The sequence below is a fragment of the Neolamprologus brichardi genome, chromosome 5, assembly GCF_056152115.1.
Source record: "Neolamprologus brichardi isolate AB-2024 chromosome 5, ASM5615211v1, whole genome shotgun sequence".
NCBI lineage: Eukaryota > Metazoa > Chordata > Actinopteri > Cichliformes > Cichlidae > Neolamprologus > Neolamprologus brichardi.
The window spans coordinates 23,584,565-23,612,397 of record NC_142108.1 but is presented as its reverse complement, the minus strand read 5'-3'; the positions used below and the strand labels follow the sequence as shown (position 1 = coordinate 23,612,397).

The 27,833-nt window shown below is 38.4% G+C and overlaps 1 protein-coding gene across 1 annotated transcript; it reads right to left on the bottom strand.

Annotated features, from left to right (window-relative positions):
- rspo4 (R-spondin 4) lies at positions 1-27,833 on the bottom strand. The gene is made up of 5 exons (XM_006782993.3): positions 27,355-27,833; positions 20,201-20,389; positions 19,110-19,247; positions 15,537-15,743; positions 1-137 (listed from the first exon to the last, which is right to left on the bottom strand). Exons 1-5 carry the CDS (start codon positions 27,431-27,433, stop codon positions 1-3), a joined length of 750 nt encoding a protein of 249 aa, XP_006783056.2. The 5' UTR covers positions 27,434-27,833.

Genomic DNA, 27,833 nt, shown 5'->3' with positions numbered 1-27,833 from the left:
TCAGGGATCTCCATGATGTCTTTGCTCCCCTGTGGTTGTTCTGTTTCTTGAGTTGCCAACGCTGTCGCTGGTGTGCAGTCGTAGCCGTTTTCGCTCCTTCTTCTTTCCAAGTCCTCCTTTTTTATTCTGTCTTCTTTCTGACAGATAAAAAAATATAAAACAAGTCAACATGAAACATTAAATATCACACATGGCACATCTGCATTTCAGATCAGTTGTCTACATGCATATTTTTTATCATAATTAAAAGAAAAACTATTTATTAACAAATATGCATGTATATACATATTTATGAGTATATTTAGTGAATAACACACTAGACAGCTAAAGTAAATGGAAGGATTTTTTTGTCTCCTGTTCATCATAATTTATACATTTATAAATAAATCCAGTTATTCAGTCATAGTCTGTGTTGAAGGTGATGAGAATACTTTTAAATCTTTATCAAGCTTATTTTGATGCTTTATTTAGATAAAAATGTTGTCATCATGTTTTTATCTTAAAACACACTAAAATAACCAATAACAGTTTTTGCAACTCCTGAATCCAAAGCAAAGGTTAATATTTCCATTATAGGACACTTACTAAACGTCAGCATTGTTTTAGTGAAAAGTGTCTAAACAATACTGCAATAGAAGAAATAAAACTTGAAGAAATCTGAGCTTGGTGATTGGAAAAAGAGCAGAACCTAAAAGCTTTTACATCTAATAACGTTTTGCACTCCTAAATGTTTCAGAACTGTTTTCCATCTTTCAGATTGTGTTTGGTTTAACCTCCTAAGATCCAAACTCTTCCACGGCATGCATTTTAAATTTCTCTTTGATATTTGGTCATATTGGGGCCCGATGAAAGTAAAAACAAAGAATTACCAGATTTTTTTTTTTTTACCATATTTTTGTTTTTAATAAAAATAAGAGCCACATATGAGGATATTCATTTAAAATTGTGATAGAACAGTAGTAGTATAATGTCCTCATAAGTGGATATCAGGCCCTTGTAGAGCAAAATCCAGTATTTTGGTCTAAATAACCCAAAATGTGATGTCCATATATGTGGACACCAGGTCCTAGGAGGTTAAAGTGAAAATTAAAAAAAAGGCTTTTTGAGGTGTCCTTTAACACGATCGGTTTGGAAATCACTACAGTAAAAAAGAACACTTTTATGTTGTAGTGTGACTCATCAGACAGTAGTTTGTCTTCTACCTTAGAAACCCATCAGGCTGTCTTAAACCTAAACAGCTTGATTCACCTGCCCAGTTGGTCTCCACTGGCTAACCCTTCCAGCTTTGTTAATAATTTACTTAATGTGTGTGTAAAATGTTCTGGTCTTGGACAATTACTGTATTCTGTGACCTGATGCTCTGAGGTTCTGTTGGCTGATGGTCCACATCAGGCAGGTTTCAGTAAAATGTTCTCAGTGATGTTTAGCTGCTTTGATAACGGCCGTATATTTACAGAGACAGGAGAAAGCTTTTAATGCTCTTCAGCACTGATCTGATGCATTATCTGCTGTGGACACACATGCATCATGTGTAATGTCATTTATTTTTAAAGACCCGAGGACTTTAAATGAAACTTTAGTGGGTCTGATAACAACGAACAAATGTTTTGGTATTTCAAAATACATCATGACATATCAGTTTAAAACTTAACCATAGATCTCATATAGCTGTCTCATGCTGTTATGGTAAGGTTTAGCTTAGATAGAAAATGTGGTTTTAATGTTCAGGAAAGGAGAGGGGAGCTTCAGTATCTCTGGCATAAGCTTAAAGGTGGAATCATTTTCTGTAATATATAGCACTGATGTTGATTTAGAGCTTGGTTGGACATCAGAGTAAAAACAACTGCACGCAGAGAGGCAGTAAAAGAAGAAAGGAAGCAAACCCCAAGAAACATACTCTCGTGGTCACACTAGCATTCATAAAGAATCTTTCTGCCCCACCTGCCAAAAATAAAAAATATATCTCTAACTTAACAAGTAATCCAGTTCATATGTATTAATATGTGCTCACTAGACAATCTCTAATGAGCCACATGGTCAAGAAGACCCGACTCGACCTGATCATCAGAATGAGGAAGAAAATAGATTTAAGTGACTTAGAACATGGCTTGTTTTTGGTGGCGGATGGGTTGCTGACCTGCTGGGATTTTCCCGCACAAACATCTTTACAGAGAAGGATCTGAAAGGATATCAAGTCTGCCTCGTTGAGGAGAATGGCCAGACTGCTTCAAACTGATAAGAAGGCAACAGTAACTCAAAAAACCGCTTGTTGAAACCAAGTTATGTAGAAGAATGTGTCTGAACACACAACATGTGGAGCCTTGAAACGGAGGAACATACGGGCTGCCACAAGCTAAGAACAGGAAACTAAGACTACAATAGAAGCAATAAAAGGACTAAGGCTTTAGTTTGATTTCTATGGGACTGCATATAACAGTGTGAAAATGTTCTCTTTTATGTGCAATGTAATTATTCTGCACAACTCAGTATAAACCCTGCATCAAAGAGACATTTTTAATTTATTCACTTTATTTAACCTCTTGAGCTCAACATTTATAAAGACAGACCTGACCACGAAAAGACGCCATTACAAGGATGCAAAACTGTAAAATTAAGCAGTGACATGAAAACTGGGTGTCAGCCATATAACATACAAACCTGTTTATAATTTTATGTTATAATAAAAGTCTTCCTTAAAAGTCAGTGAAACAAATGGGCTGTTTGTCACTCACTTCTAAACAACTGTTTTTGATGCAATGCTGTTTGCTCCTGTATAAATCTGACATGTCAAATAACTGGTAGAATTAAAATTTCCAATTATTAACAATTGATTTTTAGTAGAATTAATGCAAAAGAAAAGTATTTTGGTGGGTTAATAAATGTATTTCGTAAGGCTTTGTAAGGACTTTTGTTTTTAAATTTGAAAGGTTTTTCTTTTCTCTTCTTATTACTTCATTGGTAAGTTGGGTTTCACGCTCGGTTGAAAAAGGCTAAAGTGAACTCGAAAACCGATGCTCAGAAAAAACACAAACAATTCAAAAAGAATTACAATTCCTTTCTTTTCTTTTGGCCGTCGTTCCTTTTGTTTTCGCTCCATCTCATTCCATCCAAAACATTTGGACGTGCGCCGCGCACATTGCACAGATGAAGAAAATACAGATGGTGCTTTCACTGTGTCATGCACACAAAATCACATCCATCAATTCAAACTGCTGGTTGCCTTTGCGCAGCTCCACAGTGGCACGGTGGTGTTGTCACTGCCTTGTTCCGCAGAACATCCCTTGCATTTTTGGGGCAATCCTGGGGTTTCTACTTTCTTCCCACAAACCAATCCAGATATCTCAGACTGGCAGTCTCTAAGTCAGCTGTGTGCGTGGTGTTTTTGAGGCAGTCGCAGTGAAAACAATTCGTCTTCGTAGGTTAGTTACATTTTGACGCTCACACTTTGTTTTTACTGATATTTAGCTGTCATCTGCCCCTCATTAGTAATAAGAGCGTATCCTCACAGATTGGGCTTTTTAAATCCACACGGTCTCTTCTCCTTATATTCTTCTTAAAACTCAATTCCTCTTTTCCCTCTCCATGCACTTCTTCTGTCCTTCATTAGTGCTGTCACAAAGTGTTTTAATTTGGAAGCTGTGTTGATGATTGAGAATAAGGGCAGGTTGTCCCAATATGCCTCTGTACTATCTGTGTGTCTACATTATACACACTAATTCTTAAAACTGAAACCCTGTGGTGACTGTTAAAACGTGCATATGAACATGCACGCGTCACATCTGAATTTGTGTGAGTGATAATGGTGTAAGTTCACAATCCAGACTTGATTACTTTTCTTTTAATAATTAGAGATTCTATAAATCTTGGTAAGCTAGGAGGTTAAAGGCTGCATTGACTGAATCAGCTGACTTGGAATAGTTTGCATGCGAGCTTGTTTCTGCTGCTGAAACGTTTTTCTTTTTTTCCACCCATAACTCGAAATTTCAAGTTAAGACGTCAACATTTTGAGAAAATAACTTAAAATTTTATTGTAGGTATATAAAAATTTCCAGTTAATAAACTAATTTGTTGAGATATAATAACTTCAAATTTCACGTTCCACTCTGCCTATCAGTCACAAATGGACCAACTGCTGAGTGCTTTCAGCGTGGTGCCACAAATGATGAAATCCTTGTGCTACTAGCTGAACCGTGTGGCGTTGTTATCAGTACAACAGCAATTTGTTCATGTTTACTATACATTGTTAGCTCACTGATGCGATTTTGAGTCTGCCTCTACATCCGTTTCTGGGTAACAAGGAAACGATGTAATTCATGGAAGAAAATAATTCAAACTATGAGCATTACAGTAAAGTCTGAAAAACATATTTACTTTTTGGATCTGGGATAGTTTTATGTTATGGATAAGAGTATGCATCAACTCTACACTGAGTAAACTTATAGTATACATGATTACACGACAGGATTAGTCCAGAGTAACTATCATTTTCCTGGACCCCACTTCTTGTCTTCTCACTGTGCTCCCACACTTAAAGAAAGACCTTTTGGTTGTAGCTCTGTGAGAAAAATCACTACTCGCCACATTTATCCAGACTCTATGTATGGAAGTACCCAGATAATGCACCACTCCATTACTATTCCTCTGCTTGGACATCATCTCTGTTGCTGTGAAGTGTTTACCTTTGACTATAATTACTGTGGATTATTTATTTATTCTTCCAATATTACAAACAAAAATTGCACTTTGTTTTCTCTCCCCCTGGGCTTTTAGCACGCAGAGCTGAGTCGAGGTGCTTTCTGTGTGAGTATCTCAGAACTTTTGATCTATTATTTTAATGGTTGCTTAGTTTTAAGCTATCTTGTTTGTTGCAATGTAAAGTACAGAATCAGCTGCAACCTGTGATGTGTGCATCATAACCCGATTCCTGTAAACGCAGAACCCTCAGCCACACACACCTTGACCACATATGTGAGCTGGAGAAGACCAGTTTCTGCCTGCAAGTAAAAAAAATCTTTATATGCAACAATGTTCACCCTTTTTCTCCTGCTCTAGGTGTTTCTTCTCTCTCTCTCTCCCTCTCCCCCTCTCTCTCTCTCTCACACACACTCACACACACACACACAAAATAAAAAATGGAGACAGCGAACCACATGTGTTGAAGCTGGTATGTCACGAGAGTGGAATATCTCCCAGCCATCTTAACTGAATCAAGTGCTGGAAAACTCCCCTGCTCATCCCATAACAATCTGACCACAGGAAGACTACAAACACACACGCAAACATAAACATTCACATTCACAGTGCGTGTGCAGACACAGAAATACAAATGTTGCCCTGGTGATTATTCTACTGAATTCCATCTTTGCACTAGAACTGTGACATTAAAATGTGCGACCACATCACAAACTCTTTTGGAGAATTTCTCCACTTTTATGTTAAACAATGAAAACAGACATCAAACTCTTACATGTGTCGCCAGTAAACTGCTGACCTGAACACACCAAGCCAAAACTTCTGAATGTCTCCGCTTCATATGGGAATTTTTACACTACAGTTTTTGGGCACAGTTTCTTGGCGGTTTTCCCAAATTGACAGACTTCTCTATGAAAAATACCAGATTGGATTTATTAGTCATGATATAATCAGAACACAGACTGATGGATATTGTTTACCTGCATTAGTGTAAAATAAAGTATACTTAATTCTTCTTCTTTTTTTTTTTTTTTATAATTACAGATTTTTAAAAGGTTGGATAAAAAATGTTTTGTCATTTATTTATTGGAATGTGTAGCCTTGAAATGACTGTAGTTGGTCTAAACTTCCCGCGTTGGGCCCTGGGTCATTAATCAAACAACCTAATTTTGATGAAAGTGGCAGCGCCGAGCTGAGATTCTTTTTTAGCCAAACCACTAAAACGAAGCGATTTTATTCACAAGATGTTTACCATCAATGTGGAACACTAGAACAACATGTCAGTTCATTTTAGAATTTTAGTTTTGTGAAGTGATGACAATCTATTCTCCCATTTTGGTATGAACACTCATGTGTGAGTGAGGCACAATGACTTTGTTTACTTCGGGTCTGTAAGACTATATACCAGCAGGGAAAATGTGTAGTGGCCATTTAAATCCAGATAATATCCCAGTGAGATGTGGCCATATCTCAAAGGGCTCGCATTTACTAAACAAGGATAAAAAAGATCAAATTTTATGGTTTTATGCTTTTGAGCCTAAACTGACTCCTTGCACAACTCTGTTATAATCAGAGCCACATGTTGTGAAAGAAAAAAGAAGCACATACATCAGCATAATGGATGACAAATCAGCATGCAGCCCTTTTGGGTGTGCACACATCCTCAGAATAGTGAAACCAACTAACACGTACAAGCGGTACAGCTGAGCGATGACACAAGTTACTTAAAAAATAGACGTTTCCATGCTTGAATTATGGTCAAAAATATCTATGAGGAACATTTTTGACTGGAGCTTCACTGAGACTGGTGAGTGTCCATTCTGTTAGGAAGATTCCAGTGGTGACAGTATTACTGCATGACTGTATGATTGTGAAACGAATGCTTTAGTTTTAAATTCCTCACCAGATGGAGGGTTGGATAACTATCCAATGTTAGTTCAGTCTACAAGTGGTATGTGGAACGTCAACATGGTCCAATCAAATGCAGTCACGGCAAACAAAGGAATAAACTCAAAATGAGACGGTAATGGGTGGTGCAAGTAGGAACATCCATCCATCCATCCATCATGAATCACAGAACCAATCTCGGGGTCCATGACTGCTTAAACCATATCGTAAACAGCTATACTGAGCTGGAGAAAAGAAACAAACCACTCTGTCGCCTAATCCACAGCTTCCACATACAAATCCCCTACCCTATAGCAAAAATAGGGAAATACAGCTACTGTCAAAAGTACACCGAAAGCTAAAAAAAAAAAGAAGCTTGAGTAAAAGTTGAACATTAGGTACAGTGAGAACAATTGCATGTGAAGGTAGCTTTAACTTTCAGGCACATCGCGGAGGATGTCGTGCAGGAAGCTGCTGTAGATCCTTAAGGACAAAAGATGCCTGCTAGTTGCAAAATTAGTACTGAAGCGGAACATTGGGGCATCTTTGATACATTCACTGTATACAAGGACCACCTGTGCGGCTCACTAGATGTCCAAATCTCAATAATCTTATAAAGATGTTAGAAAAGTACATTGAAATTGGTTGAATCCTGCCAAATTGAATCAGTCACACTAACACAAAACCTCATGAAAATGTTTGGAAACCACCAAAGAACACACTTTTTTCATCTCTGCCCACAGACTGAAGGGAAGTCTGAAAGAATGCATAAAAATTTCATTACTTGCTTTCTTCACTTTCTGCCTTTAAAAATGCTTTAACCTCCTAGAACCTGGCATCCACATATGTGGACATCACATTTTGGGTTATTTAGACCAAAGTACTCAATTTTGCTCTACAAGGGCCTGATATCCACTTACGAGGACATTATACTGCTGCTGTTCTATCGAAATTTTGAATAAATATCCTCATATGTGGCTCTCATTTTTCTTAGAAACTAAAATTAGGTTAAAAAAAAAAATTTGCTAATCCTTTGTTTTTACATTTATCAGGCCCCAATCAGCCCAAATATCAAAGAGAAATTAAAAATGCATGCCGTGGAAGAGTTCAGGGGTTAAAGACATCTAAGAAATTAAAGTGAGAGAATGAGATACTGTGGAGCAAACTTACTCCTTAAAAAGTACCTGTTGTCCAGGGTTTAGTTGCCCCGAGGCTACCTCTGCACTGTGTTCAATGTGCAGTAACTTAATACATGTGGTACTTGGAAAAAAGCACTTAAGCTCACTGTCTGTGTTGGGTTACACTGCAACTTTACCCAGATCCATATGTTATGGCATGAGAGGCCACACTGAGTTCTGTACTGTACAGATCAAAGTAGCAGCGTTTGAAATTGAAATCTAAAATAACTCCCTCTGAGTGAGGATGGTATACAATCCAACGCATCATAGCTAGAATTTTCCTTTTATCCTCAAAAAATGAGAGAAAAACAAACTGAAAGTCTGACCATTTAAATACTTATAAAAGCCTACAGAAGTATATTCTCAAGTGTGTTTGGTTGAAGGTAAAATCACACATTACTTCAAAACACGTGTAAAGAAACATGATCGGCATGTGTGAAATTTCACGATGAGGCTGCTAAAAAAACATCACATAAACAAGCCATACTTTCCATTTTAACAAATATAATTATCTAATCTGAGAGGTGTAATAATACCAAACGGAAACTAAGGATTAGCCATATAATGATTCTGTTTTTCATTTGACAGCGGCTGACAGGACGTTTGTGGTCTTTTTGCTGTCTTACTTGCATCACAATTAGCCAAATTCTCTTGTTGTGCCAGACCAGTAAATGAGCTCACATCCTGATATAAAATGATCTGGCTAATATCCCCGTGTCGCCTCAAAGGTCCCTTTATAAATGTCACACATGGTCCCTATTAATTGACAGTGGGCCCAGTCCAGAACATGTCTCTTGTCAACATCATGGAGTAGAAAAAAATGTTTCATTCTGTAAGCAAGCAAACGAGTTATAGATGAGGTCAGCAAACGGTAGGATGAACTCCAGTGCAGTAAAATGTCACATATTTCTGTGGTTGCAGGAGCAAAATGTGCAGTGAATAAAGAATGTGGGGGTCAAACCTCTAAAACTCATGAAGCTAAGCCTTAATAAATTTTTAATAAGTGGCTAATATGAAAAGTCACTCCTGTGCAGTTGTCGTGAAAGGGTAAATTAGCTACAGAGACGGAAAGCCACAAGGATCTGTAGAAACGGCAGATTTTTGGACTTTGGCAGTCTTCTGGAGAAATGTCTGTGTTAAATGCATTGGTGATCCATCAAATTTTGGTGACATTATCATCATCTATAGCTAAAACCAGAACTGGCAGTGGTCCTCCAAAAAACCCACCAGTGTCCTTGCTCATGTGTTCACAAATCAAGTCAGCACAAATCTGTTTCTTACTGTTAGTACCGTAGGATACGGATAAAGTACACACACTTGCTTATCCCAGTTAATCCCAGCCCTGTTCTCTGAATTATCTTATTATATTGTGTTTTAATGTGTTTTGCATTGTGTTTTGAACTTGGCTAGGTAGCTGTAGCGTGCAGAGTGGTCTGTGGGACTGTACCAAGCCTGTACTTGATTTGTGTTGCTTTAAGTACATTAAAAACTGAAGTACAGCTGCAGTTCTCTTACTAAAAGGAATCCCTTGAGTGAATCAAGGTTTGGTTTATTTTTTACCATTTAGAAGGAAAAAGTAATGACCAATCAAAAAGCCATGTGGGACTACAGTTTTGCATTATGACTTTAGTCCATTCATTTCCACTTTGGTTTTATAATTATGTAAAGTACTGCGGCACTGATGGAAAAATAATGAGAAATGGACCTTTGACAGGGAAGTTCAGCCACAGTTGTTGAGTTGTTGTAATACAGATGCAAGACAGATGCATGCTGCTGGACTTCAACCATAGATGTTTCCTTCCAGTTTACATTTGCGTTGCACTGCATCATAAAACACTAGCTATGCAGCCACTTTCAATTTTACAGCAGAGGAAATACATTAAGGCCTAAATAGGGGCTATACTGCTGCTTTCCCTTTTTTAAATGCAAGCTGAGTAAATCAGTCTGACTTTGGGAGATTATCACCACCATAAATACAATTTAATGTTTTCATGCTAATGGCAAACATGTGTCTGTAGCCACAAAGCCAGTTCACAAATACATACATGCGGACCAAAACTTATGGAAAGATTGATTTTTCCCCCTCACTCATGCAGGTTAGGGTTACAACCAGCTGATTTTCGGTCGCTTAGTTTACAAGTTGATGCAAAAATGCACAAAAATACCTCGACTATTTTTGGTTTCTTAAATCTCAGAAGTGGTTAAATCCTGGTTAATTGAAGCACCCACACATAATCCACACTTTGACTGGGCAATGTGTACAATTAAGTGATAAGTAAAAACTCAAGGTGTACTTTTAGTGCCTTGGGTGTTTGTGAAGTACTGACATGATTTTCTCTATGTAGTACTTGGATCATCTAGCCTCATTTTTGTCACATACATTTAAGTTCATGAATATTTGGACAATAAAACACTTTTTTGTAATTTTGCCTCTGTACACTACCACAGCTGATTTGAAATCAGACAATCAAGATGTTTCACAGGCTCAAAAGTAAGTGGACAAACTAACATAATAATATAAGGTCTGTTTTTAATACTTGATTTGGATAAAAACTTGGTTGGAATCTCTTGCAGTTACTGACTGAACGGCATCTAAAACCTATGCACATCACTATGTACATGTCCTTGATATGCTCTGCAGGCCTTTAGTGTAACTGCCTTCTGCAAATCCACAAGAATTCTGAACGCATGCTCTATAGAACCACAGCTTTTGACCATGCAAGAATAATCAATTTCCTTACCTAGATGTCTGTGAAGGTTTTCAGTCATCCAGGTCATCGTAGTCAAAGGAGCTTGCAAAGAAAAGTGTCTGGACTTCTTTAAGTTGCTTGAAGACGTTTCACCTCTCATCTGAGAAGCTTCTTCAGTTCACTTACAACAACATCCCAGTGTACTTCAGACCTAGCAACACACTCAGACAGGAACTGGTTCACCCGAAAGACAAAACTCCAAAACACAGACTTAACAATGTGGTGTACGCTGTACAGTGCAGCAAGGCATGCCCAGACCTCTCCATTGGAGAGACCAAACAGCCACTTCACAAGCACATGGCACAACACAGAAGAGCCACTTCCACAGGACAAAACTCAGAAGTCCATCTGCATCTAAAGGACAAAGGTCACTCTATCGAGGATGCCAACGTTCACATTTTGGACAGAGAGGACAGATGGTTTGAAAGAGGAGTGAAAGAAGCCATCTATGTCCACTGTGAGCGACCATCTTTGAACAGAGGTGGTGGTTTACGACACCAACTGTCTGCTATCTATAATCCAGTTTTGAGATCCCTCCCCAGACGCTTTAACGCCCACTCACATCCTGGGCCATCTGACCTCAGGAAATCACTTGATAAGGTGGGGCCAGGTTTTACAATGAGCTCACCCGAAACCCTGGCTGATTGGGACCCACACCCAGTTTCACACCTTGGCTCATGTGATTAGAGGATCATCAGGGGGTCCTTTTGTCCCTCTTTGGGGGGAAACTCCCACCGTGTTTAAATCTGGGACTCTCTGCCATTTGACCTTAGAACTGAAGAAGCTTCTCGGATGAGAGGTTAAACGTCTTCAAGCAACTTAAAGAAGTCCAGACGCTTTTCTTTAGAAGCTCCTTTGACTCCTTACCTAGAGAAACTCTTTGGTTGCTTTTGGAATATGCTTTGGGTCATTATCCATTTGCACTGTAAAGCACAGTCAGATCACTATTGCAGTTCTGTTTGAATGAATCTGAGCAGAGAGTATAGCCCTGTACACTTCAAAATCCAACAGTCACATGAACAATGGACAGTAGTGATCTGAATCCACTGGCAGTCCTAACACTGACAGACATAAGGAAATGAGGAACTGTCTTTACAAATGGTGCAATTCTTATATAAATAATAATAATAATAAAAAATAAAAATAGCTGTACTTTAAGTCTGTAATGGTATACAGAGAGAAAATTACAAGAAAAGAGTCGTTGTCCAAATATGTAATGATTGTAAAAAAATAATATAACTGCATATATTATGTAGTTATATTATTTTTTATTATGTTCTCATAACTGAAAGCACTGCCAATAAATACAAGACTGAGGATATTAGAGCATTAGTTTAGTTAACAGCCTCACATTAACCACAGAAATTCCAAGCAAGAAAGGATGACTGCTTTCTGTTTTTAATGGTCAGCTTATTACATTAAGTAAGTAAAAAACCCTCAACATTAAAGATGCATTAATTTGTCATACAAGTTTATGTTTGCTCTTTGCACACATGGAATCACAAAAGCACAAATATATCTGATCTTAAGGGGCTTTCAGACAAAAGTCAAATAACAGCAGCACTGGAAGCCGTGCTTCACAAGGGGGAGATCTGCCAAAGTTATATCTATAGTTCTTTTATTTTGTTTGAGCTTTTTTCTTTGCCATGGCAGTGTCAGTCACTCTGTGTTTGAACATGTTCTGTCTCAGACCTTGGGCACCACAGTTAATATGATAAGTTAATAAGAAAAAGAATGAAAAGCGACAGAATGGTCTAGCCAACACATTTTCTGACAACGTAACATCCTAACTGCCTATGTCAGATGATTCTAAATTGCCAGGAAAAGGAGTAACATATCCTCGTTAGCCCATGACAGTTTACTGCCTTTGGTGAAAACAGAGGGGAGAGCAGGGTTGGGAGACGAGACCCACGTCCTTCCCCATCATCTGAAAACAATAAGACAACATGAAACTGGGCATTAAAAGACTAGAGCTGTCTAATCTGGGACAACGGAGGAATGCTAGGGAGATGCCACAGCACTCTTTTATCCCAGATGTGTGCTATTAGGTCCAGGAGCTTGATCCCTGCTCCAGACTCTTCTGGATCAGATTTCTTCCTCTGCTAATGCCACCAGACATACAATCTGACAATGATAATGATAATTACTTCAAATGACATGCCTTCCATTGTGGAAGAAATGGAAAATACACAGCATTGTGCACAGACACACTAAGATTTGCAGCTCTAAACAGAAATTAGTGTTGGCTTAGAAAAGTTAAGCCCTATGCATGTGCATTGTTTTTGATTTGCTGTCTTTATTTAACTTTTTCACAGCTACAAGTGTTGATTGTACACGAAGGAGAAATTATGCGACAAGAAAAAAAGTCACAACAACAACTTGTTTTTTACGGGAGGGCAGAAACTGTTGCCAAGTTTGGTTCATAATGTTTTGGATATGAACCATTAATAGAAGAGCCAGGGACCGACTCCAGTACAATAGTTCTGATCAAGGTCCAAGAACAAGGGACTAAATGCAGTTTTAACGAGTAGTGACAGCATTTCCACAACGCGGGAGCTCCAAAATCTTTTTTTTTTTTTTTAAGCTTTGCAGTGGAGTCTATTTTCAGGTTCCCTTGGACTCTCATAAACAAAAACACATGATGAGCTTTAAGCCCTGGGCGTGATCATCGGTCTATCTCCACACCAAATTCAAGAGGTTCAATTTCACTGGGTGAAAGCAGCCTGAATGCACAATCCTCTGATGTAGCTGAGGATGTGTGATGTTTTAAGATGTAATCTTGCTGCGGTGGGGCCAAGATAAAGAAACACAAGCACATTTTTAGCCACAGGGAGCAGAGCAAGCTGGACATACTAGAGGTTCTCACTTTTATCTATCATTTTATCTATTATGTTAAAGGGAAATCCTCCATAACAGGCCATAGATGCATCTTTCAGGGTATTTCGTATAGAATAAAACTCATCTCATCTGTCTTCAAGATTGTCCAGCCCAAAAAAAAGAAAAAAGAAAAACAATTCTCCAAACTGACGTAGGTTTCTATTAATGCAACAAACCCTTCTAGTCACTGACTAGAAGCTATCAGAAGCAACAGAGCTAGTCCAGCAACTTGGGCACAAAATGATCCGATTTTTCAAGATGTTCGCTATTTGTTTTCCATTTCCTACAGACACTTGAAAATTAATCATATTCTTAAAAAGCTAACCACGACAATGTTTAATCAGAAAACCAATATTTTGTCATTCGTAAGATTGGGTGCACATTAGAGACAAATTATGGTGTCGTGCTGATAAACACATTAGATTAAAAAAGGATTATCGGTGATCTTCTAAAGAAAAATCATTGTGAAGGAATGCTTTCGTGTTTTATGGTTAATGGGGGGCAGTGGGCTGCTTGTTCTTGAGTTTTAGCTTATCCTGCAATTTGACTATTGTTACGAGTTCAAATATTGAGGGTGAGCCCACAGCACAGAAGCAATAAAGGACAGGAGTCATTAAACAGAAATGCCATGAAACCCCAAAACTAGCTACAGGTAACTATAATATAAATAAATATTTATATTTAAAAAAGTACACCCGATTTAAAAATTAAGGTTTTACGTATCAGAACAAATAATCTGGTCCTTAGTAGGTTTGTAAATACAACCCAAGATAAATAAAAACATGACATATTTATTTAACAGAAACTAATTGGAGAAGCAGTTTGTCCAAAAAGAAAAAACTCTTTACAGCTTCCATAAATTAAGAGGTTAAGGAGGGGCCAGGTTTTGCTAGTCAAATGCAGTTGATTAACTGATCCTTGATTAACTGAACTGTGGCCACCTCTTTAAAAAAATATTTTTTGCTATTTGACACCAACAGTTATCTTAGAGAAGCAACTGTTGCTAGCTTATGAATGCAGGAAGGGTTATAAGTCCATTTCAAAACAATCTGAAGGATATTATTCTGCACTGATAAAGTGGAAAACATTCAGGACAGGTGCCAATCTTCCCAGGAGTGGATGTTCCAGAAAATTAACTCCAATGACACTGTAGTGCTCAGAGAAACAGCAAAAATCCAAAGAGCTACACCTCAAAAGAAAGAATTCACGTGTCGTGATGACCTAGCCAAGACCTCAACTCAATCAAAATGCTGCACTGGGAGTGGGACCTAAAGAGAGTTGTGCTTGAACCAGTGCCTGCAGCTTTGTAAACAAGGGTAGACCAGAATGATGTGAGAAAGTCATACAGTAAGCAAATACGGTACTTGTATTTTCTTCAAGTTATTACTGCCACAGGTCCTACAAGCTATTGAATCGTGGCCTGTAAATTTTTTACACAATGACTTAGCTTTTTAACATTTTTTATGTCACAATCTAATATGTCCGACAAACATACTCTGATTAAATTTGATTTTACCATGAAATTAAATGTAAACTGTCCCGCAGAGCCTCTAAAAACTTGATATCTGGGCCCAGTTAAAGAACCACTGCAATAACCTGCAAAACCCTGACCACGACACTGACTTCAGCATTAATCAAAGACTGCCCTGTACAAATTAAGGCTTTATTGTATCCACTTAGACTATTCTAAGCAATGCAAATAAAAACCTCTGAATCTTTAAATTAACTTTTGCTTCCATTCAGCCCCACGACATATGCCCCATAGCTGTCCCTTTCATTCTACACCCCTAGATTATGCTGCAGGGACAAGAAAACTAGTAACGTCTGCCTACAAGTGTTAATTAGAAGTAGCACATGTTGGAATATTTTATAGGGTTCATTTTCCCCCACTTGGCATTATAAAGTGCACAAGTGTGTCAACAACACAGAACAGAACACAATACCAAACACCACAGGGAATTCCACATGTTGGCAGTCCAACATAATAAATAAAGCAGCTAAATGATTAGTGGCATCCGACTTATTAGAAGCAGATGATAGAATCTGCTGTTGTTTCTTAAACCCATTAACCGCTAAATCTTTCAGCCCAGAGTGCACCTACTGTTTGCACCTGTAATTGCCATGCTTCTTACTGGTTCGTATCCTTTCTCACCTGTGGTACACTTTTTTTTCATCCTGCATCTCTGTGTCTCGCTGTGAGGTGGGCAGATTGGTGTTGCTTTATCGTCAGGCGTTTTCCCGGTCTGGCCACCCACCCGAGTCCTCGTCTGCTTACCCCACCTGAAACCACAGGTGACGCCATCCCGGAGACAGATGCTCCACTCACTCCACTCTCCTAGTGGAGCTAGGACACAGTTTTCTAATGGAGGAAATAGAAAACCTTCATCAAAAAGAGTGTTTTAACACAAAACAGACTGTAATTGTCAGTACCAATACAGTAAAAATAATGGCACCAGTAAAGGGTCTGACAATGATTTCATCCCAATATCTAACAGCGGCCTAAACTGTAGAGGTCTGTGTGTCTCTTCGTAGATATTCTTCCTCAGCCGATCTCTGACCCACCATCAAACCAGTCATGCTGAATGTTGTTACAAAAGTGTAACAATGTTATGGCTTCTATAGCGCTTTTGTGTTTGTCACATGTGTTGAGAGTGAACCTGCTCTCATATGTGAAAAGCACAGTGCACCAGTGGTGGACCCGCCTATTCTTGTATTCTATAGCAATTGCCACTTGGGTTCCACAGTAACTGTCTGGCAACTGTCTGTTTCTAATTTTTTGGTCATAGACATTCACACTAATGGCCTGCTGAGGACATTTTGTAGCTTTGACACTAATTATCCTGTTCTTCCTTGCACAAAGGAGCAGATACCGGCCCTTCTGATGGGTTAAGCGTCCTCTACGGCCCAGTCCAGCTCTCCTAGAGTAACTGCCTGTCTCCTGGAATCTCCTCTTTTCTCTTCAGGCTTTGCTGGATGATAAAGCAAACCTTCTGGCAATGGTACTTACTGAAGTACCTTCCTGGATGAGCTGAATTACCTATGATTAGCTGTACGTGGGGCGCAGGCTCTCAATTTACCGGTCGATCTACGTCCCTACCCTCACCTATGGCCACGAGCTGTGGGTAGTGACCGAAAGAACGAGATCGCGGATACAAGCGGCGGAAATGAGCTTCCTCTGAAGGGTGGCTGGCCTCTCCCTTAGAGATAGGGTGAAAAGTTCAGCCATCCGGGAGGGGCTCAGAGTAGAGCCGCTGCTCCTCCACATCGAAAGGAGCCAGCTGAGGTGGTTTGGGCATCTGACAAGGATTCCTCCTGGGCGCCTCCTGGGTGAGGTGTTCCGGGCATGTCCCACCGAGAGGAGGCCCCAGGGCAGACCCAGGACACACTGGAGAGATTATATCTCTCGGCTGGCCTGGGAACGCCTTGGTGTTCCCCCGGATAAGCTAGAGGCGGTGGCTGGGGAGAGGGAGGTCTGGGCTTCTCTGCTTAGGCTGCTGCCCCCGCGACCCAGCCCTGGATAACGCGGAAGGATGGATGGATGGATGGATGGGGCCCAGGTATCACTTTATGCTACCAATAGTGATACTGACTTAGCCAAATGCAAAACTAGTGAAAAAAACAGTCAGAAAAGATGAGGTGCTACTAAACTGACCTGATCAATATTACAGAAGTTTAACTGACTTGATGCTATACTCTGATCAAAATGTGTTCCTTTAATTTTTTTGAGCAGTTTATATTAATACTAACATTTTATTTCAGACCCCTTACAAACACGTTGTTATAATCAAAGGTAGATGAATGCTAGATGAAGAGTTACTACAGTGGTCATTACACTTGCAGTAACTGGCTGAATGGTGAGTGATGTCACCCTCAAAATCAGCTGCTGCAAAATTTTCCAGACAGACCACAAAGGAAAATCGGTAACCTTCGCCAAAACGGGGCAACAATTGGAAATCATTATCATTATCACTGTCCATTATCACTGTTTATTTGAAATAAAGAGATTTCCAGAGACTGTTTTCTGCAGTTGCTTGAGGTGTGTACTAACAGTCAGACATGAAACCCTAACACTGATATGAAAAACAGATGTGGTCTCGATGCCAAGAAGCAACAGTAGCTGCAGATGGTGTCTGTAGAAGGCAGAGGAATATCAACCAGTGTCAAATGATGAGTGAGCTCTACAATACATCTCACTTAGTCAGAAGGCAGAGATGATTCACAATGAGATATGAAGATAAATTCTAAAACCTCTTTGAAGACCTTTAATATGAATCGTGTGTTGAATTCTGGTTTGACTCCATCAAAAAGTATTTCACTGGGAAATGAATGGGATGAGAAAGAAAGGGAGTAGAGGAGTGTAAGACATGTTCCAGAGGAAGGTAGATTTTTTTTTCCCCCTTTAAACTAAATGTAGCAGTCACGTTGTCATCTTCATTTAATGTGATAAACAGTTTGAAATTCTGTTAATGCCACATCCTTTGCATGAGAAACAAAAGCTACAGGTCAAATTCAGTTTAGCAAAATTATTAGGCAAATTTCAGTGAGATAAAACTCCCGCAAACCACAGATAATCAAATACTCAATCAATCACACATGAAACACAGTAGAGATGTGGCCACAGAGCCAGAGAGGTAGATAAAAGGAGATGAGCTTGAGAGAACAAGCCTGCCGTTGATTAAACCTTTCAGATTAGTTTCACTAATGTGTCCATTGCACAGCAGACCCTCATTTGTTATAGCTGGAGTCAGGAAAGCTTTAGTTAATACACTTCATACAGTAAGTTAGAACAAGAAATAAGATAGGAAACAATATGTTTATTTTATTTGTACTGCTTAAGAGGTTTTCAGTCAAAAAGTTAACATGCCACACTCAAAAGTGTTGTAGTGAAAGTGAAATTCATTTGCAATTTGTTTTTTTGTAATTTCAAAAGCAGGCTTGGAGACAATAGTAAATCACTGTTCATGTTTGTTAGAAATAGAAATAGAAACACATACCTGCTAACTAGCACTTAGTAAATGTAATAAAATACAAGAATTTTACTAACGACAGATGAAACACAGTCATTTGGATAGTCTGTACCACACAGAGTCCAAGAAGCAGTGGAGCTAGTAGTAGCTAGTCAATGTATGGATGTATTCTGCCCTGAATCCAGTGTGAGAAGAAGATGAAATGCCTGCCTAGAAGCAAAAGAAGTCCTAATACAAATGTGGAAAGACAGATATTATAGTGAATGGGACTGCAAACAATGGCTCGTGTCCCAAGCAATCCTTCAAATCAACCCTTTAAACTAGCTTTGTACACTGGAGACAGCTCTTGGAGAGTGAAAGAACTCACTCTAAATTGGTGAGATCAAAGCTGTTACTACAATTTATTTTTTTACATGAAGCAATAGCTTTTTAAAGGACACTACCTACCTAATGTCAATAACGGTGCTAATAGGGTTTTAGTCAGGGTGCAGTGGGGAGAGAGACTAACCGAAGGGTGAATGGGTCACCAATCTATTTCAGAGTTGATGAAGAGAAAGACAACCATTCACTCTCAACATTCATTCACTTATTAGTTAATGCTATATTACTATATATTATTATACTATATTAATGCTTATTCTGTTTTCTAGAGGCCATTATCTATAATCATGTCAAAATACATTTTTCTCAGGATCACAAACAGAGGGACAAGGGATTTGACTTATTAAGTTACAAATGATATCAAAAGTGTAACTTACCAAGGCAGTCTGTCTGGTGGGGACGAGTTCCCTCTGGGCAGTGGGTCAGACACTTGCCTTTGTAAAGCTGGAAGCCAGGCTTACACTTGGTGCAGAAGTCCCGGCTGAAACATTGCTCACAGTCTGAAGAACGGCACTCTGAGAGGAAACAGATTATCACACACAGTGTAGAGTACTTGGGTATTCATTGTTACATGAAAAAGTCAATTTTTCACCTGGTCACACATATTTTCATTTTAGCTGAGAGGGTGAACACAATAATTAAAAAGCTGAATTTGTCCAGTGAGAGAAAAGCTGCTGAAAACTAAAGGTGAAAAAAGAGAGTAGCATCTTTGCTTCCTGAATATCATATATTTCCTACTGAAACGTGCTGTTATGTCAGGAAACGCAGGAACAGTTAAAACCAATTCACTTTCAGAGAGGTGATTTGTATTTTGCTTTAGTCTTGTTTGCCTTAAGCAGACAGAACGTGTTCTTTTGTGTGCTTGACAGATACAGATTGTGCAATACGTGCATCCAACAAAAACAAACTTTGTTCTGATGACATTTTGAGATGCCAAGCAACTGATTTGTTGTATCTAGAATCTTTATATATTAATATTAGAAGTCACGGTTCACAGAGCAGTCAGGGAAGATTGTGTCTTTGCTCTTTCACTGTTTCTCCGAGGTAAGGGCAAATCAGAAAGGATTTTAATATTATATTTTGTGTTAAGGTTAAGGGGAGTCAGTGATAGTAAATATGTTTGGAAAAGAAATAAAGTGAACTATTGTGGAATCTTTGATTTTCCCAGTAAATGAGACAGAAACTATGTGCTGTTGGGTAAAGTTTTCTTTTCGTTTATTAGGACAGCATGTTTCTGGAAAGAATTAAGCAAGGTGCATCTTGAAAAGAAAGAGAAAGAAGAAGTGGTCTGGGACTGCAGACTCTGTGTATGAGTACTGTCGGTTGTTATTCATTATTTCAGACCTCAAGACAGTTAAGTCATACGTGCTAATGTGAGTAAGACTATCAGCAAATATTTAGTCACAGTCAGAGACCTCTGCAGGGGAAAGAACCCATTTTTGTAAAAAAAAACAAAAACAAAACGCACTCATGCAGCGGTTGACATCCTTTCCTCTCTGTCCGTAGTGTCCTGCAGGGCAGGCGTGGAGACAAGTTCCATGGTGAGATATCCCCTCCCTCTGCAGGAACAGGAAGAGTCGCTCTGGGCAACGCACGCAGCCGTTGTCCCGGGAACACTCCAAACAGCTCCGACAGTCCTCTGATGTTTCTCTCTGAGCTGCAGGAGACAATAGGAAGACGATTAAGCCAGAGCTGCATTCAGGAGAGGAGTTATTAAAGTAAAAGTAGAGGAGGGAGAGAGTAAGGAACAAATAAAAGCCAGGAAGCGAGAGGATGAGGAAGGAAAGGAGAGACCACAAATCCTCAAGATATCAAGAGAATTTCGGGAAAGATCCACTGCTGAAAATCAACACATTACCAGGAACTCTATAAAAATCATGCATCGAAGCGTTACAGTATTTCACTCCATCAAATAGTTGTAGTAATTCCTTCGTAATGGCACACACTTCTTTTTGAGGTTCAGCATCTTTGATATTTCTTAGTTTGCTGCCTTGTTAGCTTGAACAGAGAAGAGCACAGAGTGTGATGCTGTGTCTATATGTCCTTTTAGCTAACTCCTTACATGTACATTACCAGGTGCACAAAGGAAGTCGTGTCCTGACAAAGCTTACATGTCACTCTGACGATGCTCTCCTGATGACTTGATAGTCTAACACTTAGTAGGATTAAGTTTAGTAAGAAATATTCTTTATTTGACATGAAAACAGCACTTTCTGTTCATCGACTCCCTGCTACTGCAGAGATTACAGACTGAAGCACTGATCAGTAACTCAACTTATAACTTATGACTAATAGTTGGATTTTTCTTTCATAATAATAAAATTTAGCTCTACAACGTTTTGATAAATATATTATTATCACATATTATTAAATGATATATGTCAACAAATAGATATTTTAATCTATTTCTATCCCAAAAATGTGATATGTTCTGTAACAGTGAGGTACAGTATGACAGTCAAGCTTAGATCTAAGCCAAGGTAAGTCTTATATTATAACAAAAGCAAGTGGCTGTATCTGCTTCCAGGTACAGAGAAGACTCGACAAAGAAAGAAAGAATGCTTTCAATCCATCAGGGATAAGGAGGGATATGGAAAGACAAGCAAGGTAGGATGGAAATTTGGATTGAGCAGCAGACAGCAAGTGTGCGTGAGTCTGAGCAATCGCACTTGGATCCTTGTGGGTCACTGCATTCACCTTGTTATGTGTGGCTGTGGTTTAGGATATGTGTGTGTGTGCAAAAGCAAAAGTGAAACCTGTCTTAAAAAGTTTTCAAAAACCCAAATCATGTTATTCGTTCATAGATAAAGACACAGAAGATCATGTAACTTCAAGGCAACTATGAAAACATTTAATCATGTATAGTCTTGTTTAGTTTCTCATTAAATGTTGACCTTTTTTTGACTGTCAAATCAAGAGTTACGAACAGCTTTTTAACAGTTTTTTCTTATAATCACTCAAGGGTTGGAGCTGGCGTTTTAAGTTTTGTGCATAATTATCTTTAGTTTTTAATTTTTGGTTTTCTTTGGATTGTAAATTGGTGAAATCTAGCTTTCTTTTCAGTTCTGAGCTTTAGTTACTGATTTGAGGGTTGTATTTAGTTAGTTCCCCTGTCGGTTTCCATTCTGTTCCTCCTTCTGTCTCATCTGTATTTGTTTCCTCATCACTGTCCCATGCCTCACTCTCAATATTTCTGTCTGTTTTCTTTAGTTACTTCCTGTGTTTACTTTGAGGTTTAGTTTTCCTAAATCATGGGATGTGCAGCTTTTCTTCCTGTCCCTGCTTTGATTGTCTTTAGTTGTGTTTTGGTCCCCAGCTGTTTCCTCTTTCCTTATTTCCTCTTCTGTATATATCAGTCTTTTAGTGTCATCCACATTAGTGTGGGTTCCCCTTTGCTTTTCCTTTCCTGCGTTTGTTTTTTTTTTCTGAATTAACAGATTTCTTGAATAGGTGTCCTGTTATCTGTTGGACTTTGAACTTGCTTTTCCTTGAACAAAAAGTTTTAAAACTTGTTTCATGACACAAATGCATCACATGGGAATGTTTTTTTTTAATTTTTAATGGCTGCTGATGAAAATACTTTCTTTTTTCCTCAAGAGTGAATCCTGAAGAAAAAATACCAACAATTCAACAATAACAAGTTGGAGAGCTCAGTGATTTTAGATGAGAAGCAGTGAAACTAGTTGGAAAAACGTGTCCTGTGAACTCTTTCATCTTTCAAGAAAGGGCAAAGATTTCATTTTAGAGCTTCTGTTTCTGTTAATAGACTGTTATTCAGTCTATTAATGGCATACGTCCAGTCCAACATAAGCTGTTCCTCTCACGTCTGTCAATAGTCCGTTTATGACCATAGACTTTATAAGAAGAGTGACCCAGCACCTGTTTGCAATCTGCTGTTTTGAAGGCACTATTTAATCATTGTATCTGTCACCATCTTTAATTTTTAGAAACAGAGCTCACCATATCTGAATAAGATAGTGAAGCTAAATTAATGCATTCACAGTATTATCGTTAGCTATTATTAATCTCTGGCACTCTTCCATTGTGTGTCTTTGGTCCTCCCATCACCCTCAGCATGTCGTGGCAGATGACACGTTCTGCATGAGGTTCCTGCTAAAAGAGTTTTTCCTTCCCACAGTCGCCTAATGTTTGTTCACAGGGGACTCATTTTTAGTGTTTCTCTTAATTATTGTATCAAGTGCCTCGAGGTGACTTTGGTTGTGAACTGAATATAATTGTATTGCAAAGATATACAAGCTACATGGATTTAGCAAATAAGGATAACTTGTCTTAACCATCACATAAATAAAATAATGGAATTTCATTAGCCAAAATTTGAGCAGAATGCAAAATGTATATAATATATATTCTGTTTTCATATATATATATTACCTATGAAAACATCTTTAGCCCTGCATGACAATAGTGCTTTGGTAATTTTTTTTATAAAACTTCCAAAGACAGAGTTTTCAACTCCAGTGCAGAGTGGAACAGAGCAGATTTCTCCAGAATAACTCAGTGATTCATTTCGGTTTTGAGACCCGCTGAGCTCTCAGCTCATTGTCTGAAAAACAGTTCTCTACACATATGCTATCGATCTGCAGGCTTAAGGGACTTACAGAGGAGCGGCAGGTTAAGGTAGCGTAAAACGCTGAACTTTGACCTTGTATCGGATTGCCCTGGGTTTTTAACAAGCACCAGGTGTAACAAGATCTGTTGGGGTTTCAGGGAAAGATGTTAACATTTTGGAAAGAGCTTACACCCTAAAACATAATTCACAAAACTGGAGTATTTAAGGAAAGTGAAGGCATAAAGATCACTGAACTAAGTTTAAATAGGAAAAATAAGGAAACAATAATGGTTTTGAAGCTAAGCTAAGTTCTCCAACTTGTCATATCCATATGAGCAGTTTCTTCCTGATGTCTGAAATTTCAGCTTGCAGCTGAGTTGACATTTGATGCTGTTTGTTTGTGTGTAAGTTAAGAACTTTTAAAGAATGCAATGAACCCTATAATAAAAATCTAAGTTGTGTTTCTTTACATGGTATATGTAATCTAGTTAAATAACCCAATCAATCAAAACAAACAAATCCTGGTTATGCTATAAGTTTACATATTTAAGTTAAAATTATCACACCTATTTTAAAATATATTCTTAACAGGAACAGATATGTTTCAACAGTGCTCCATAATGTGTACATTAACTAGAAAAAGGTGGAGTCGCACACTAAAAAAACACAAGCTGTAGGGGTGCTACTGTCATGTCCCAATGTCCAGACACTTGACAGCAGCAGAGTCAAAAATGTGCTGCAATTTAACATCTTTTCCACCTCTTGATCTCCCAGCTTGTGCTACATTTTCATCTACTTTCTACTAGCTTCAAATGTTGTTATGGAGCCCCTGGAGATCTGTAAAACCTTTGTCTTGTGCGTTTCATAAGGTGTTTGCACAACATTATTGATTTGAGTGCATAAAACTGTTACCTTATGTGACATTAGAGCTCTGCATGATGGTCCTGATAGGCTGTTTGTATTCTAAAGCAACTTTGTTTTTAATTGTTTTTATGTTAACTATAATAAATGGGAAATATAAGGAGACTCTTTAGATTTTTCTCTTTATATGTTATACTTGTTTTGATTACTGTCTGTTTTCAGTGCAATGATGCAATGTTCTTCATCTTCTATGCTGTTTCAGAGAAGGTTGCTCAATAATTAGTCAGAATTGTCTTGCAGATGTAGCAGCAATTGCTTAATATTGACTGATGATTTCATGTTTAATGCTGCTACACACACTTTGATAAACAGGCGCCTTGATTCAGTAGTTTTCTAAAACATAATGGGTTTTTTTTTTCAATTTCCGAGTGCTCGTTTTTAAAGATTTTGACTCTTTACAATTCTTTGACTTTATTCTTTACCTTATGTTTTCCCAAAAGGCAAAATCATTTAGCCAAAATTGTTGGTGAACAGACATGGATCACTAGTAGCATCCAAGTGGCAGTCTTAGAAAGTGAAACATAAAGCCTTTGCAGAACCTCCACCAACTGTACTGCTGGTACATGTTAGACTCCCATGTTAAAATGCTTAACTTTACAGCATGACAAATATTATTGATTAAAGATATGCATTACTGGGGGGGGCAACTTTGAGTATTGGGTTGCAAACCAGACCAATAACTATCAAAGAAGTCTGTGCTTTATATAGTATTTGCATATTTTTTGGTGCTGCTATTAATGCACATTTGAAGAGGTTGGGACCTCTGCAGCTACTGCACCATGCCCTTCAGCAAGCCTGCTCTGTAACGTTACGTGGTATGCCACTTTACGGCTGAGTTGCTGTGGTTCCTAAACGCTTCCACTTTCCCATAATGCCACTTAGAGTCTGAGAGAAGAAATTTCATAAACTGACTTGTTGCAATGATGGCATCCTATCAGAATACCAAACTCATTTTTTAGCAACAATTTGTAAAGGCAGACTTGGTGCTCATTTTTATACACCTGTAACAATCGGACCAGAAACACCAGAATTAAAAAACTAAGATGCGTGACTCACCCCTTAATGTATAATCATAAATGTGTAGCCAGTGAGAAATGTACTACTTTCAAAGTTCCCAGTGCCATTGCTACAGTATAAAATATAAAACATTGGGTAAACAACTTCTCTAACACCTGTGCCCACAAAGTCTTTATTTTGAGTAATACAGATAGACCTGGTTGATGCAGACAGGTAATGATTTGACTAAAACTCAGTGTGCCTCTCAAAAAAGGCTTAAGTCATCCAAACTAAAATGGTACTTTGCTTCATTACACATTACATACTTGGACGATGTGTCTCATAATAATGGTGCAGTTCTTACTTATTTTGCAAGTTGTTATGCTGTCATATTAAGTCTTTTGAGTGTGTGAGAGGAGTAGGTGGAAGCATTTTTCTACAATTTTCTGTTGTTTTTCCCCCCATTGAGTGTTTTTTTTTTTTACTACTACAGTCAGTCATAAACATGAATACTGATAGAGTGAGGGATAATTGCAGGAGAAAAAAGAGCAAACAAGGAATGAAGAGAAAAGGCAGATTAAAATTAAGCTACTTTCCGCTGCTCCCTAATTCACAAGTGGTCGTCCCAGCGGGTAGCTCCTCATGTTTGATTTGACAGAGTTTTACGTGGGATGCCCTCCCTTTCCTGACACAACCCCTGAGGAATTTGTGCCTCCTCCCGGGAAGGAAAAATCAAATGACAGCATAAATCTCCGTGGTAAAAAGAGATGAATGCTGACAGCAGGTCAAGCAGTCATTCCAACAGCTAGCATTTAACCCTTTAGACCTATAAATGCAATCCAGCATTAACCTGTTCTAAGGTATTAGCATCAAATGTCATCCAATATGTTCAGCTCGTATAATGTATTAATTTTTAAGTAGGAGTTTTTATAAGTCATTATAACTTGCATATTTTATAGGCTATCTTCTAATGTGTTTGGTTAATGTTCTCTTGCCTCATTTGGGAAACATTAAGGATTAAAGATTCCACTTTAGGACTTGCATGAAGTTGTTTACACATGCTATACAGTAGTAGCCATTTTGTGGCAATGATTTAATTTTAAATGTGAAACATGATAAAGATGACTAAATAATAAATTATTCATGTGTCATGTTACCATCTATGTGCGTCCAGTACCATCACACGTTTATCATACTCACATGACAGAATTAAGATTTTGAAAATGTATCTCTCGTTCTTTCAATTTGCCTTTTCACAACCTGAATTGGAAGCGCATAAACCTGAGTGAGTGTTAGTGGCAACTGATGGCTTTATGAAGCCCCTATAATTATTATCTTAACACTTGACCTCTAGGTGGGTGACGGGGGCAGAGAGAAAAATGTTACAAGCCAGAATGTTGGTCTAATTGAGACCGGATCCCCCTCTATTAGTCTCTGATTTCTTAGGAAATACCAGACACCGGTGAGCACGAGGGTTACCACAGACCTGTGTGGCTGTGGTCTGGACTGTTTTCAGAGGGATTGGATAAGAAAGTGATTAGAGACAAATCTGGATCTGGAGATAATTCCCAAACACTGTGACTATATGCTGGTACAGAGTTTAACAAGAAAAGACATGCTAGTTTATACACTGAATACTGAAGAAATAAAGTAATTTGTGGAAATAAAAAGTGATTTATTAGTAATAATCTATATACAATAAGTTCTGTGGAATGTTTCTGAAATACTTGTTTTGTGGGTTTCTGGAGTAATTAACAGAAAAATGGATCTTTCTGTGTTAGGTGATTTAATTAGACCAGATAAATATCATTATGATGATGATAAAGTTATATGAGAGCTGTGTAAAAAAGAACTGCATCAACCTAAGCTTCTTTAATGACACCTGCTCTCTAGTGTAAGCATGTCTTAAATGATGATGATGATGATGATGAATAAATATATATTTGTATTGTTTGTCTGTATCGTTACGTTTATAAAATGATGCACAAGTCTCTCCATTTGGTTCCTGTTTTGTTGTACGTGTGGAACATAAGTTCATTTGTTAAGAAAGTGGGAAAAAATTTAAACTGCAGTAATTGCTGTTGTAATGCTATCATGCTAACAGCCTCTTTGTGGTCTTTTCATGGTGTACTCACCACTTTGCTTCTGCATGATGCCGGACCCCATCCTGATCACTTCACATAACAAGGACATCACAAGGAGTGGCAAATGCATCTGGGCTGCTGGTAAGCACCCGTTTCAGCGCCGGGTTGCGGACATCTGCAAAGACTCCAGGGTTTCAGTTGAAAATATAGTTCCACTGTGAGGCACAGAAAGAAACGAGAATAGAAAGGGGCAAAGACTCAGGGTTTAAAAGACGTAGGGGTGGATGGAGATGAAGGGAAGAAGATAAACATGAGGGACCAAAGCAGAAATAAGAATGAGTGCTGAAGTGAGAGAAGAGAGGAAACACAAGGGGAAAAAAATCCTTTTTCTCTTTGTCCTGTTTCGCAGAGATGATTTAGGGCTGAGATGAGGAGACAGGCAGCCATAGACAACAAAGAAGAGCACAGGAGAGGGACGGATAGGTGGTGAAGAAAGCAGAGAGGCTTGTCTGCTTCCTCAGACTGGCAGA

Bases quoted from the DNA above. Each gene is read 5' to 3' on its own strand.
- rspo4 (XM_006782993.3), bottom strand. From the start codon at position 27,433: ATGCATTTGCCACTCCTTGTGATGTCCTTGTTATGTGAAGTGATCAGG. The intron at 15,744-19,109 runs GTAAGTTACACT...TTCCTCCATTAG, and splicing joins CCACCAGACAGACTGCCTTG to AAAACTGTGTCCTAGCTCCA. The intron at 138-15,536 runs GTGAGAAAGGAT...TTTATCTGTCAG, and splicing joins GAAAAAAAAGTGTACCACAG to AAAGAAGACAGAATAAAAAA.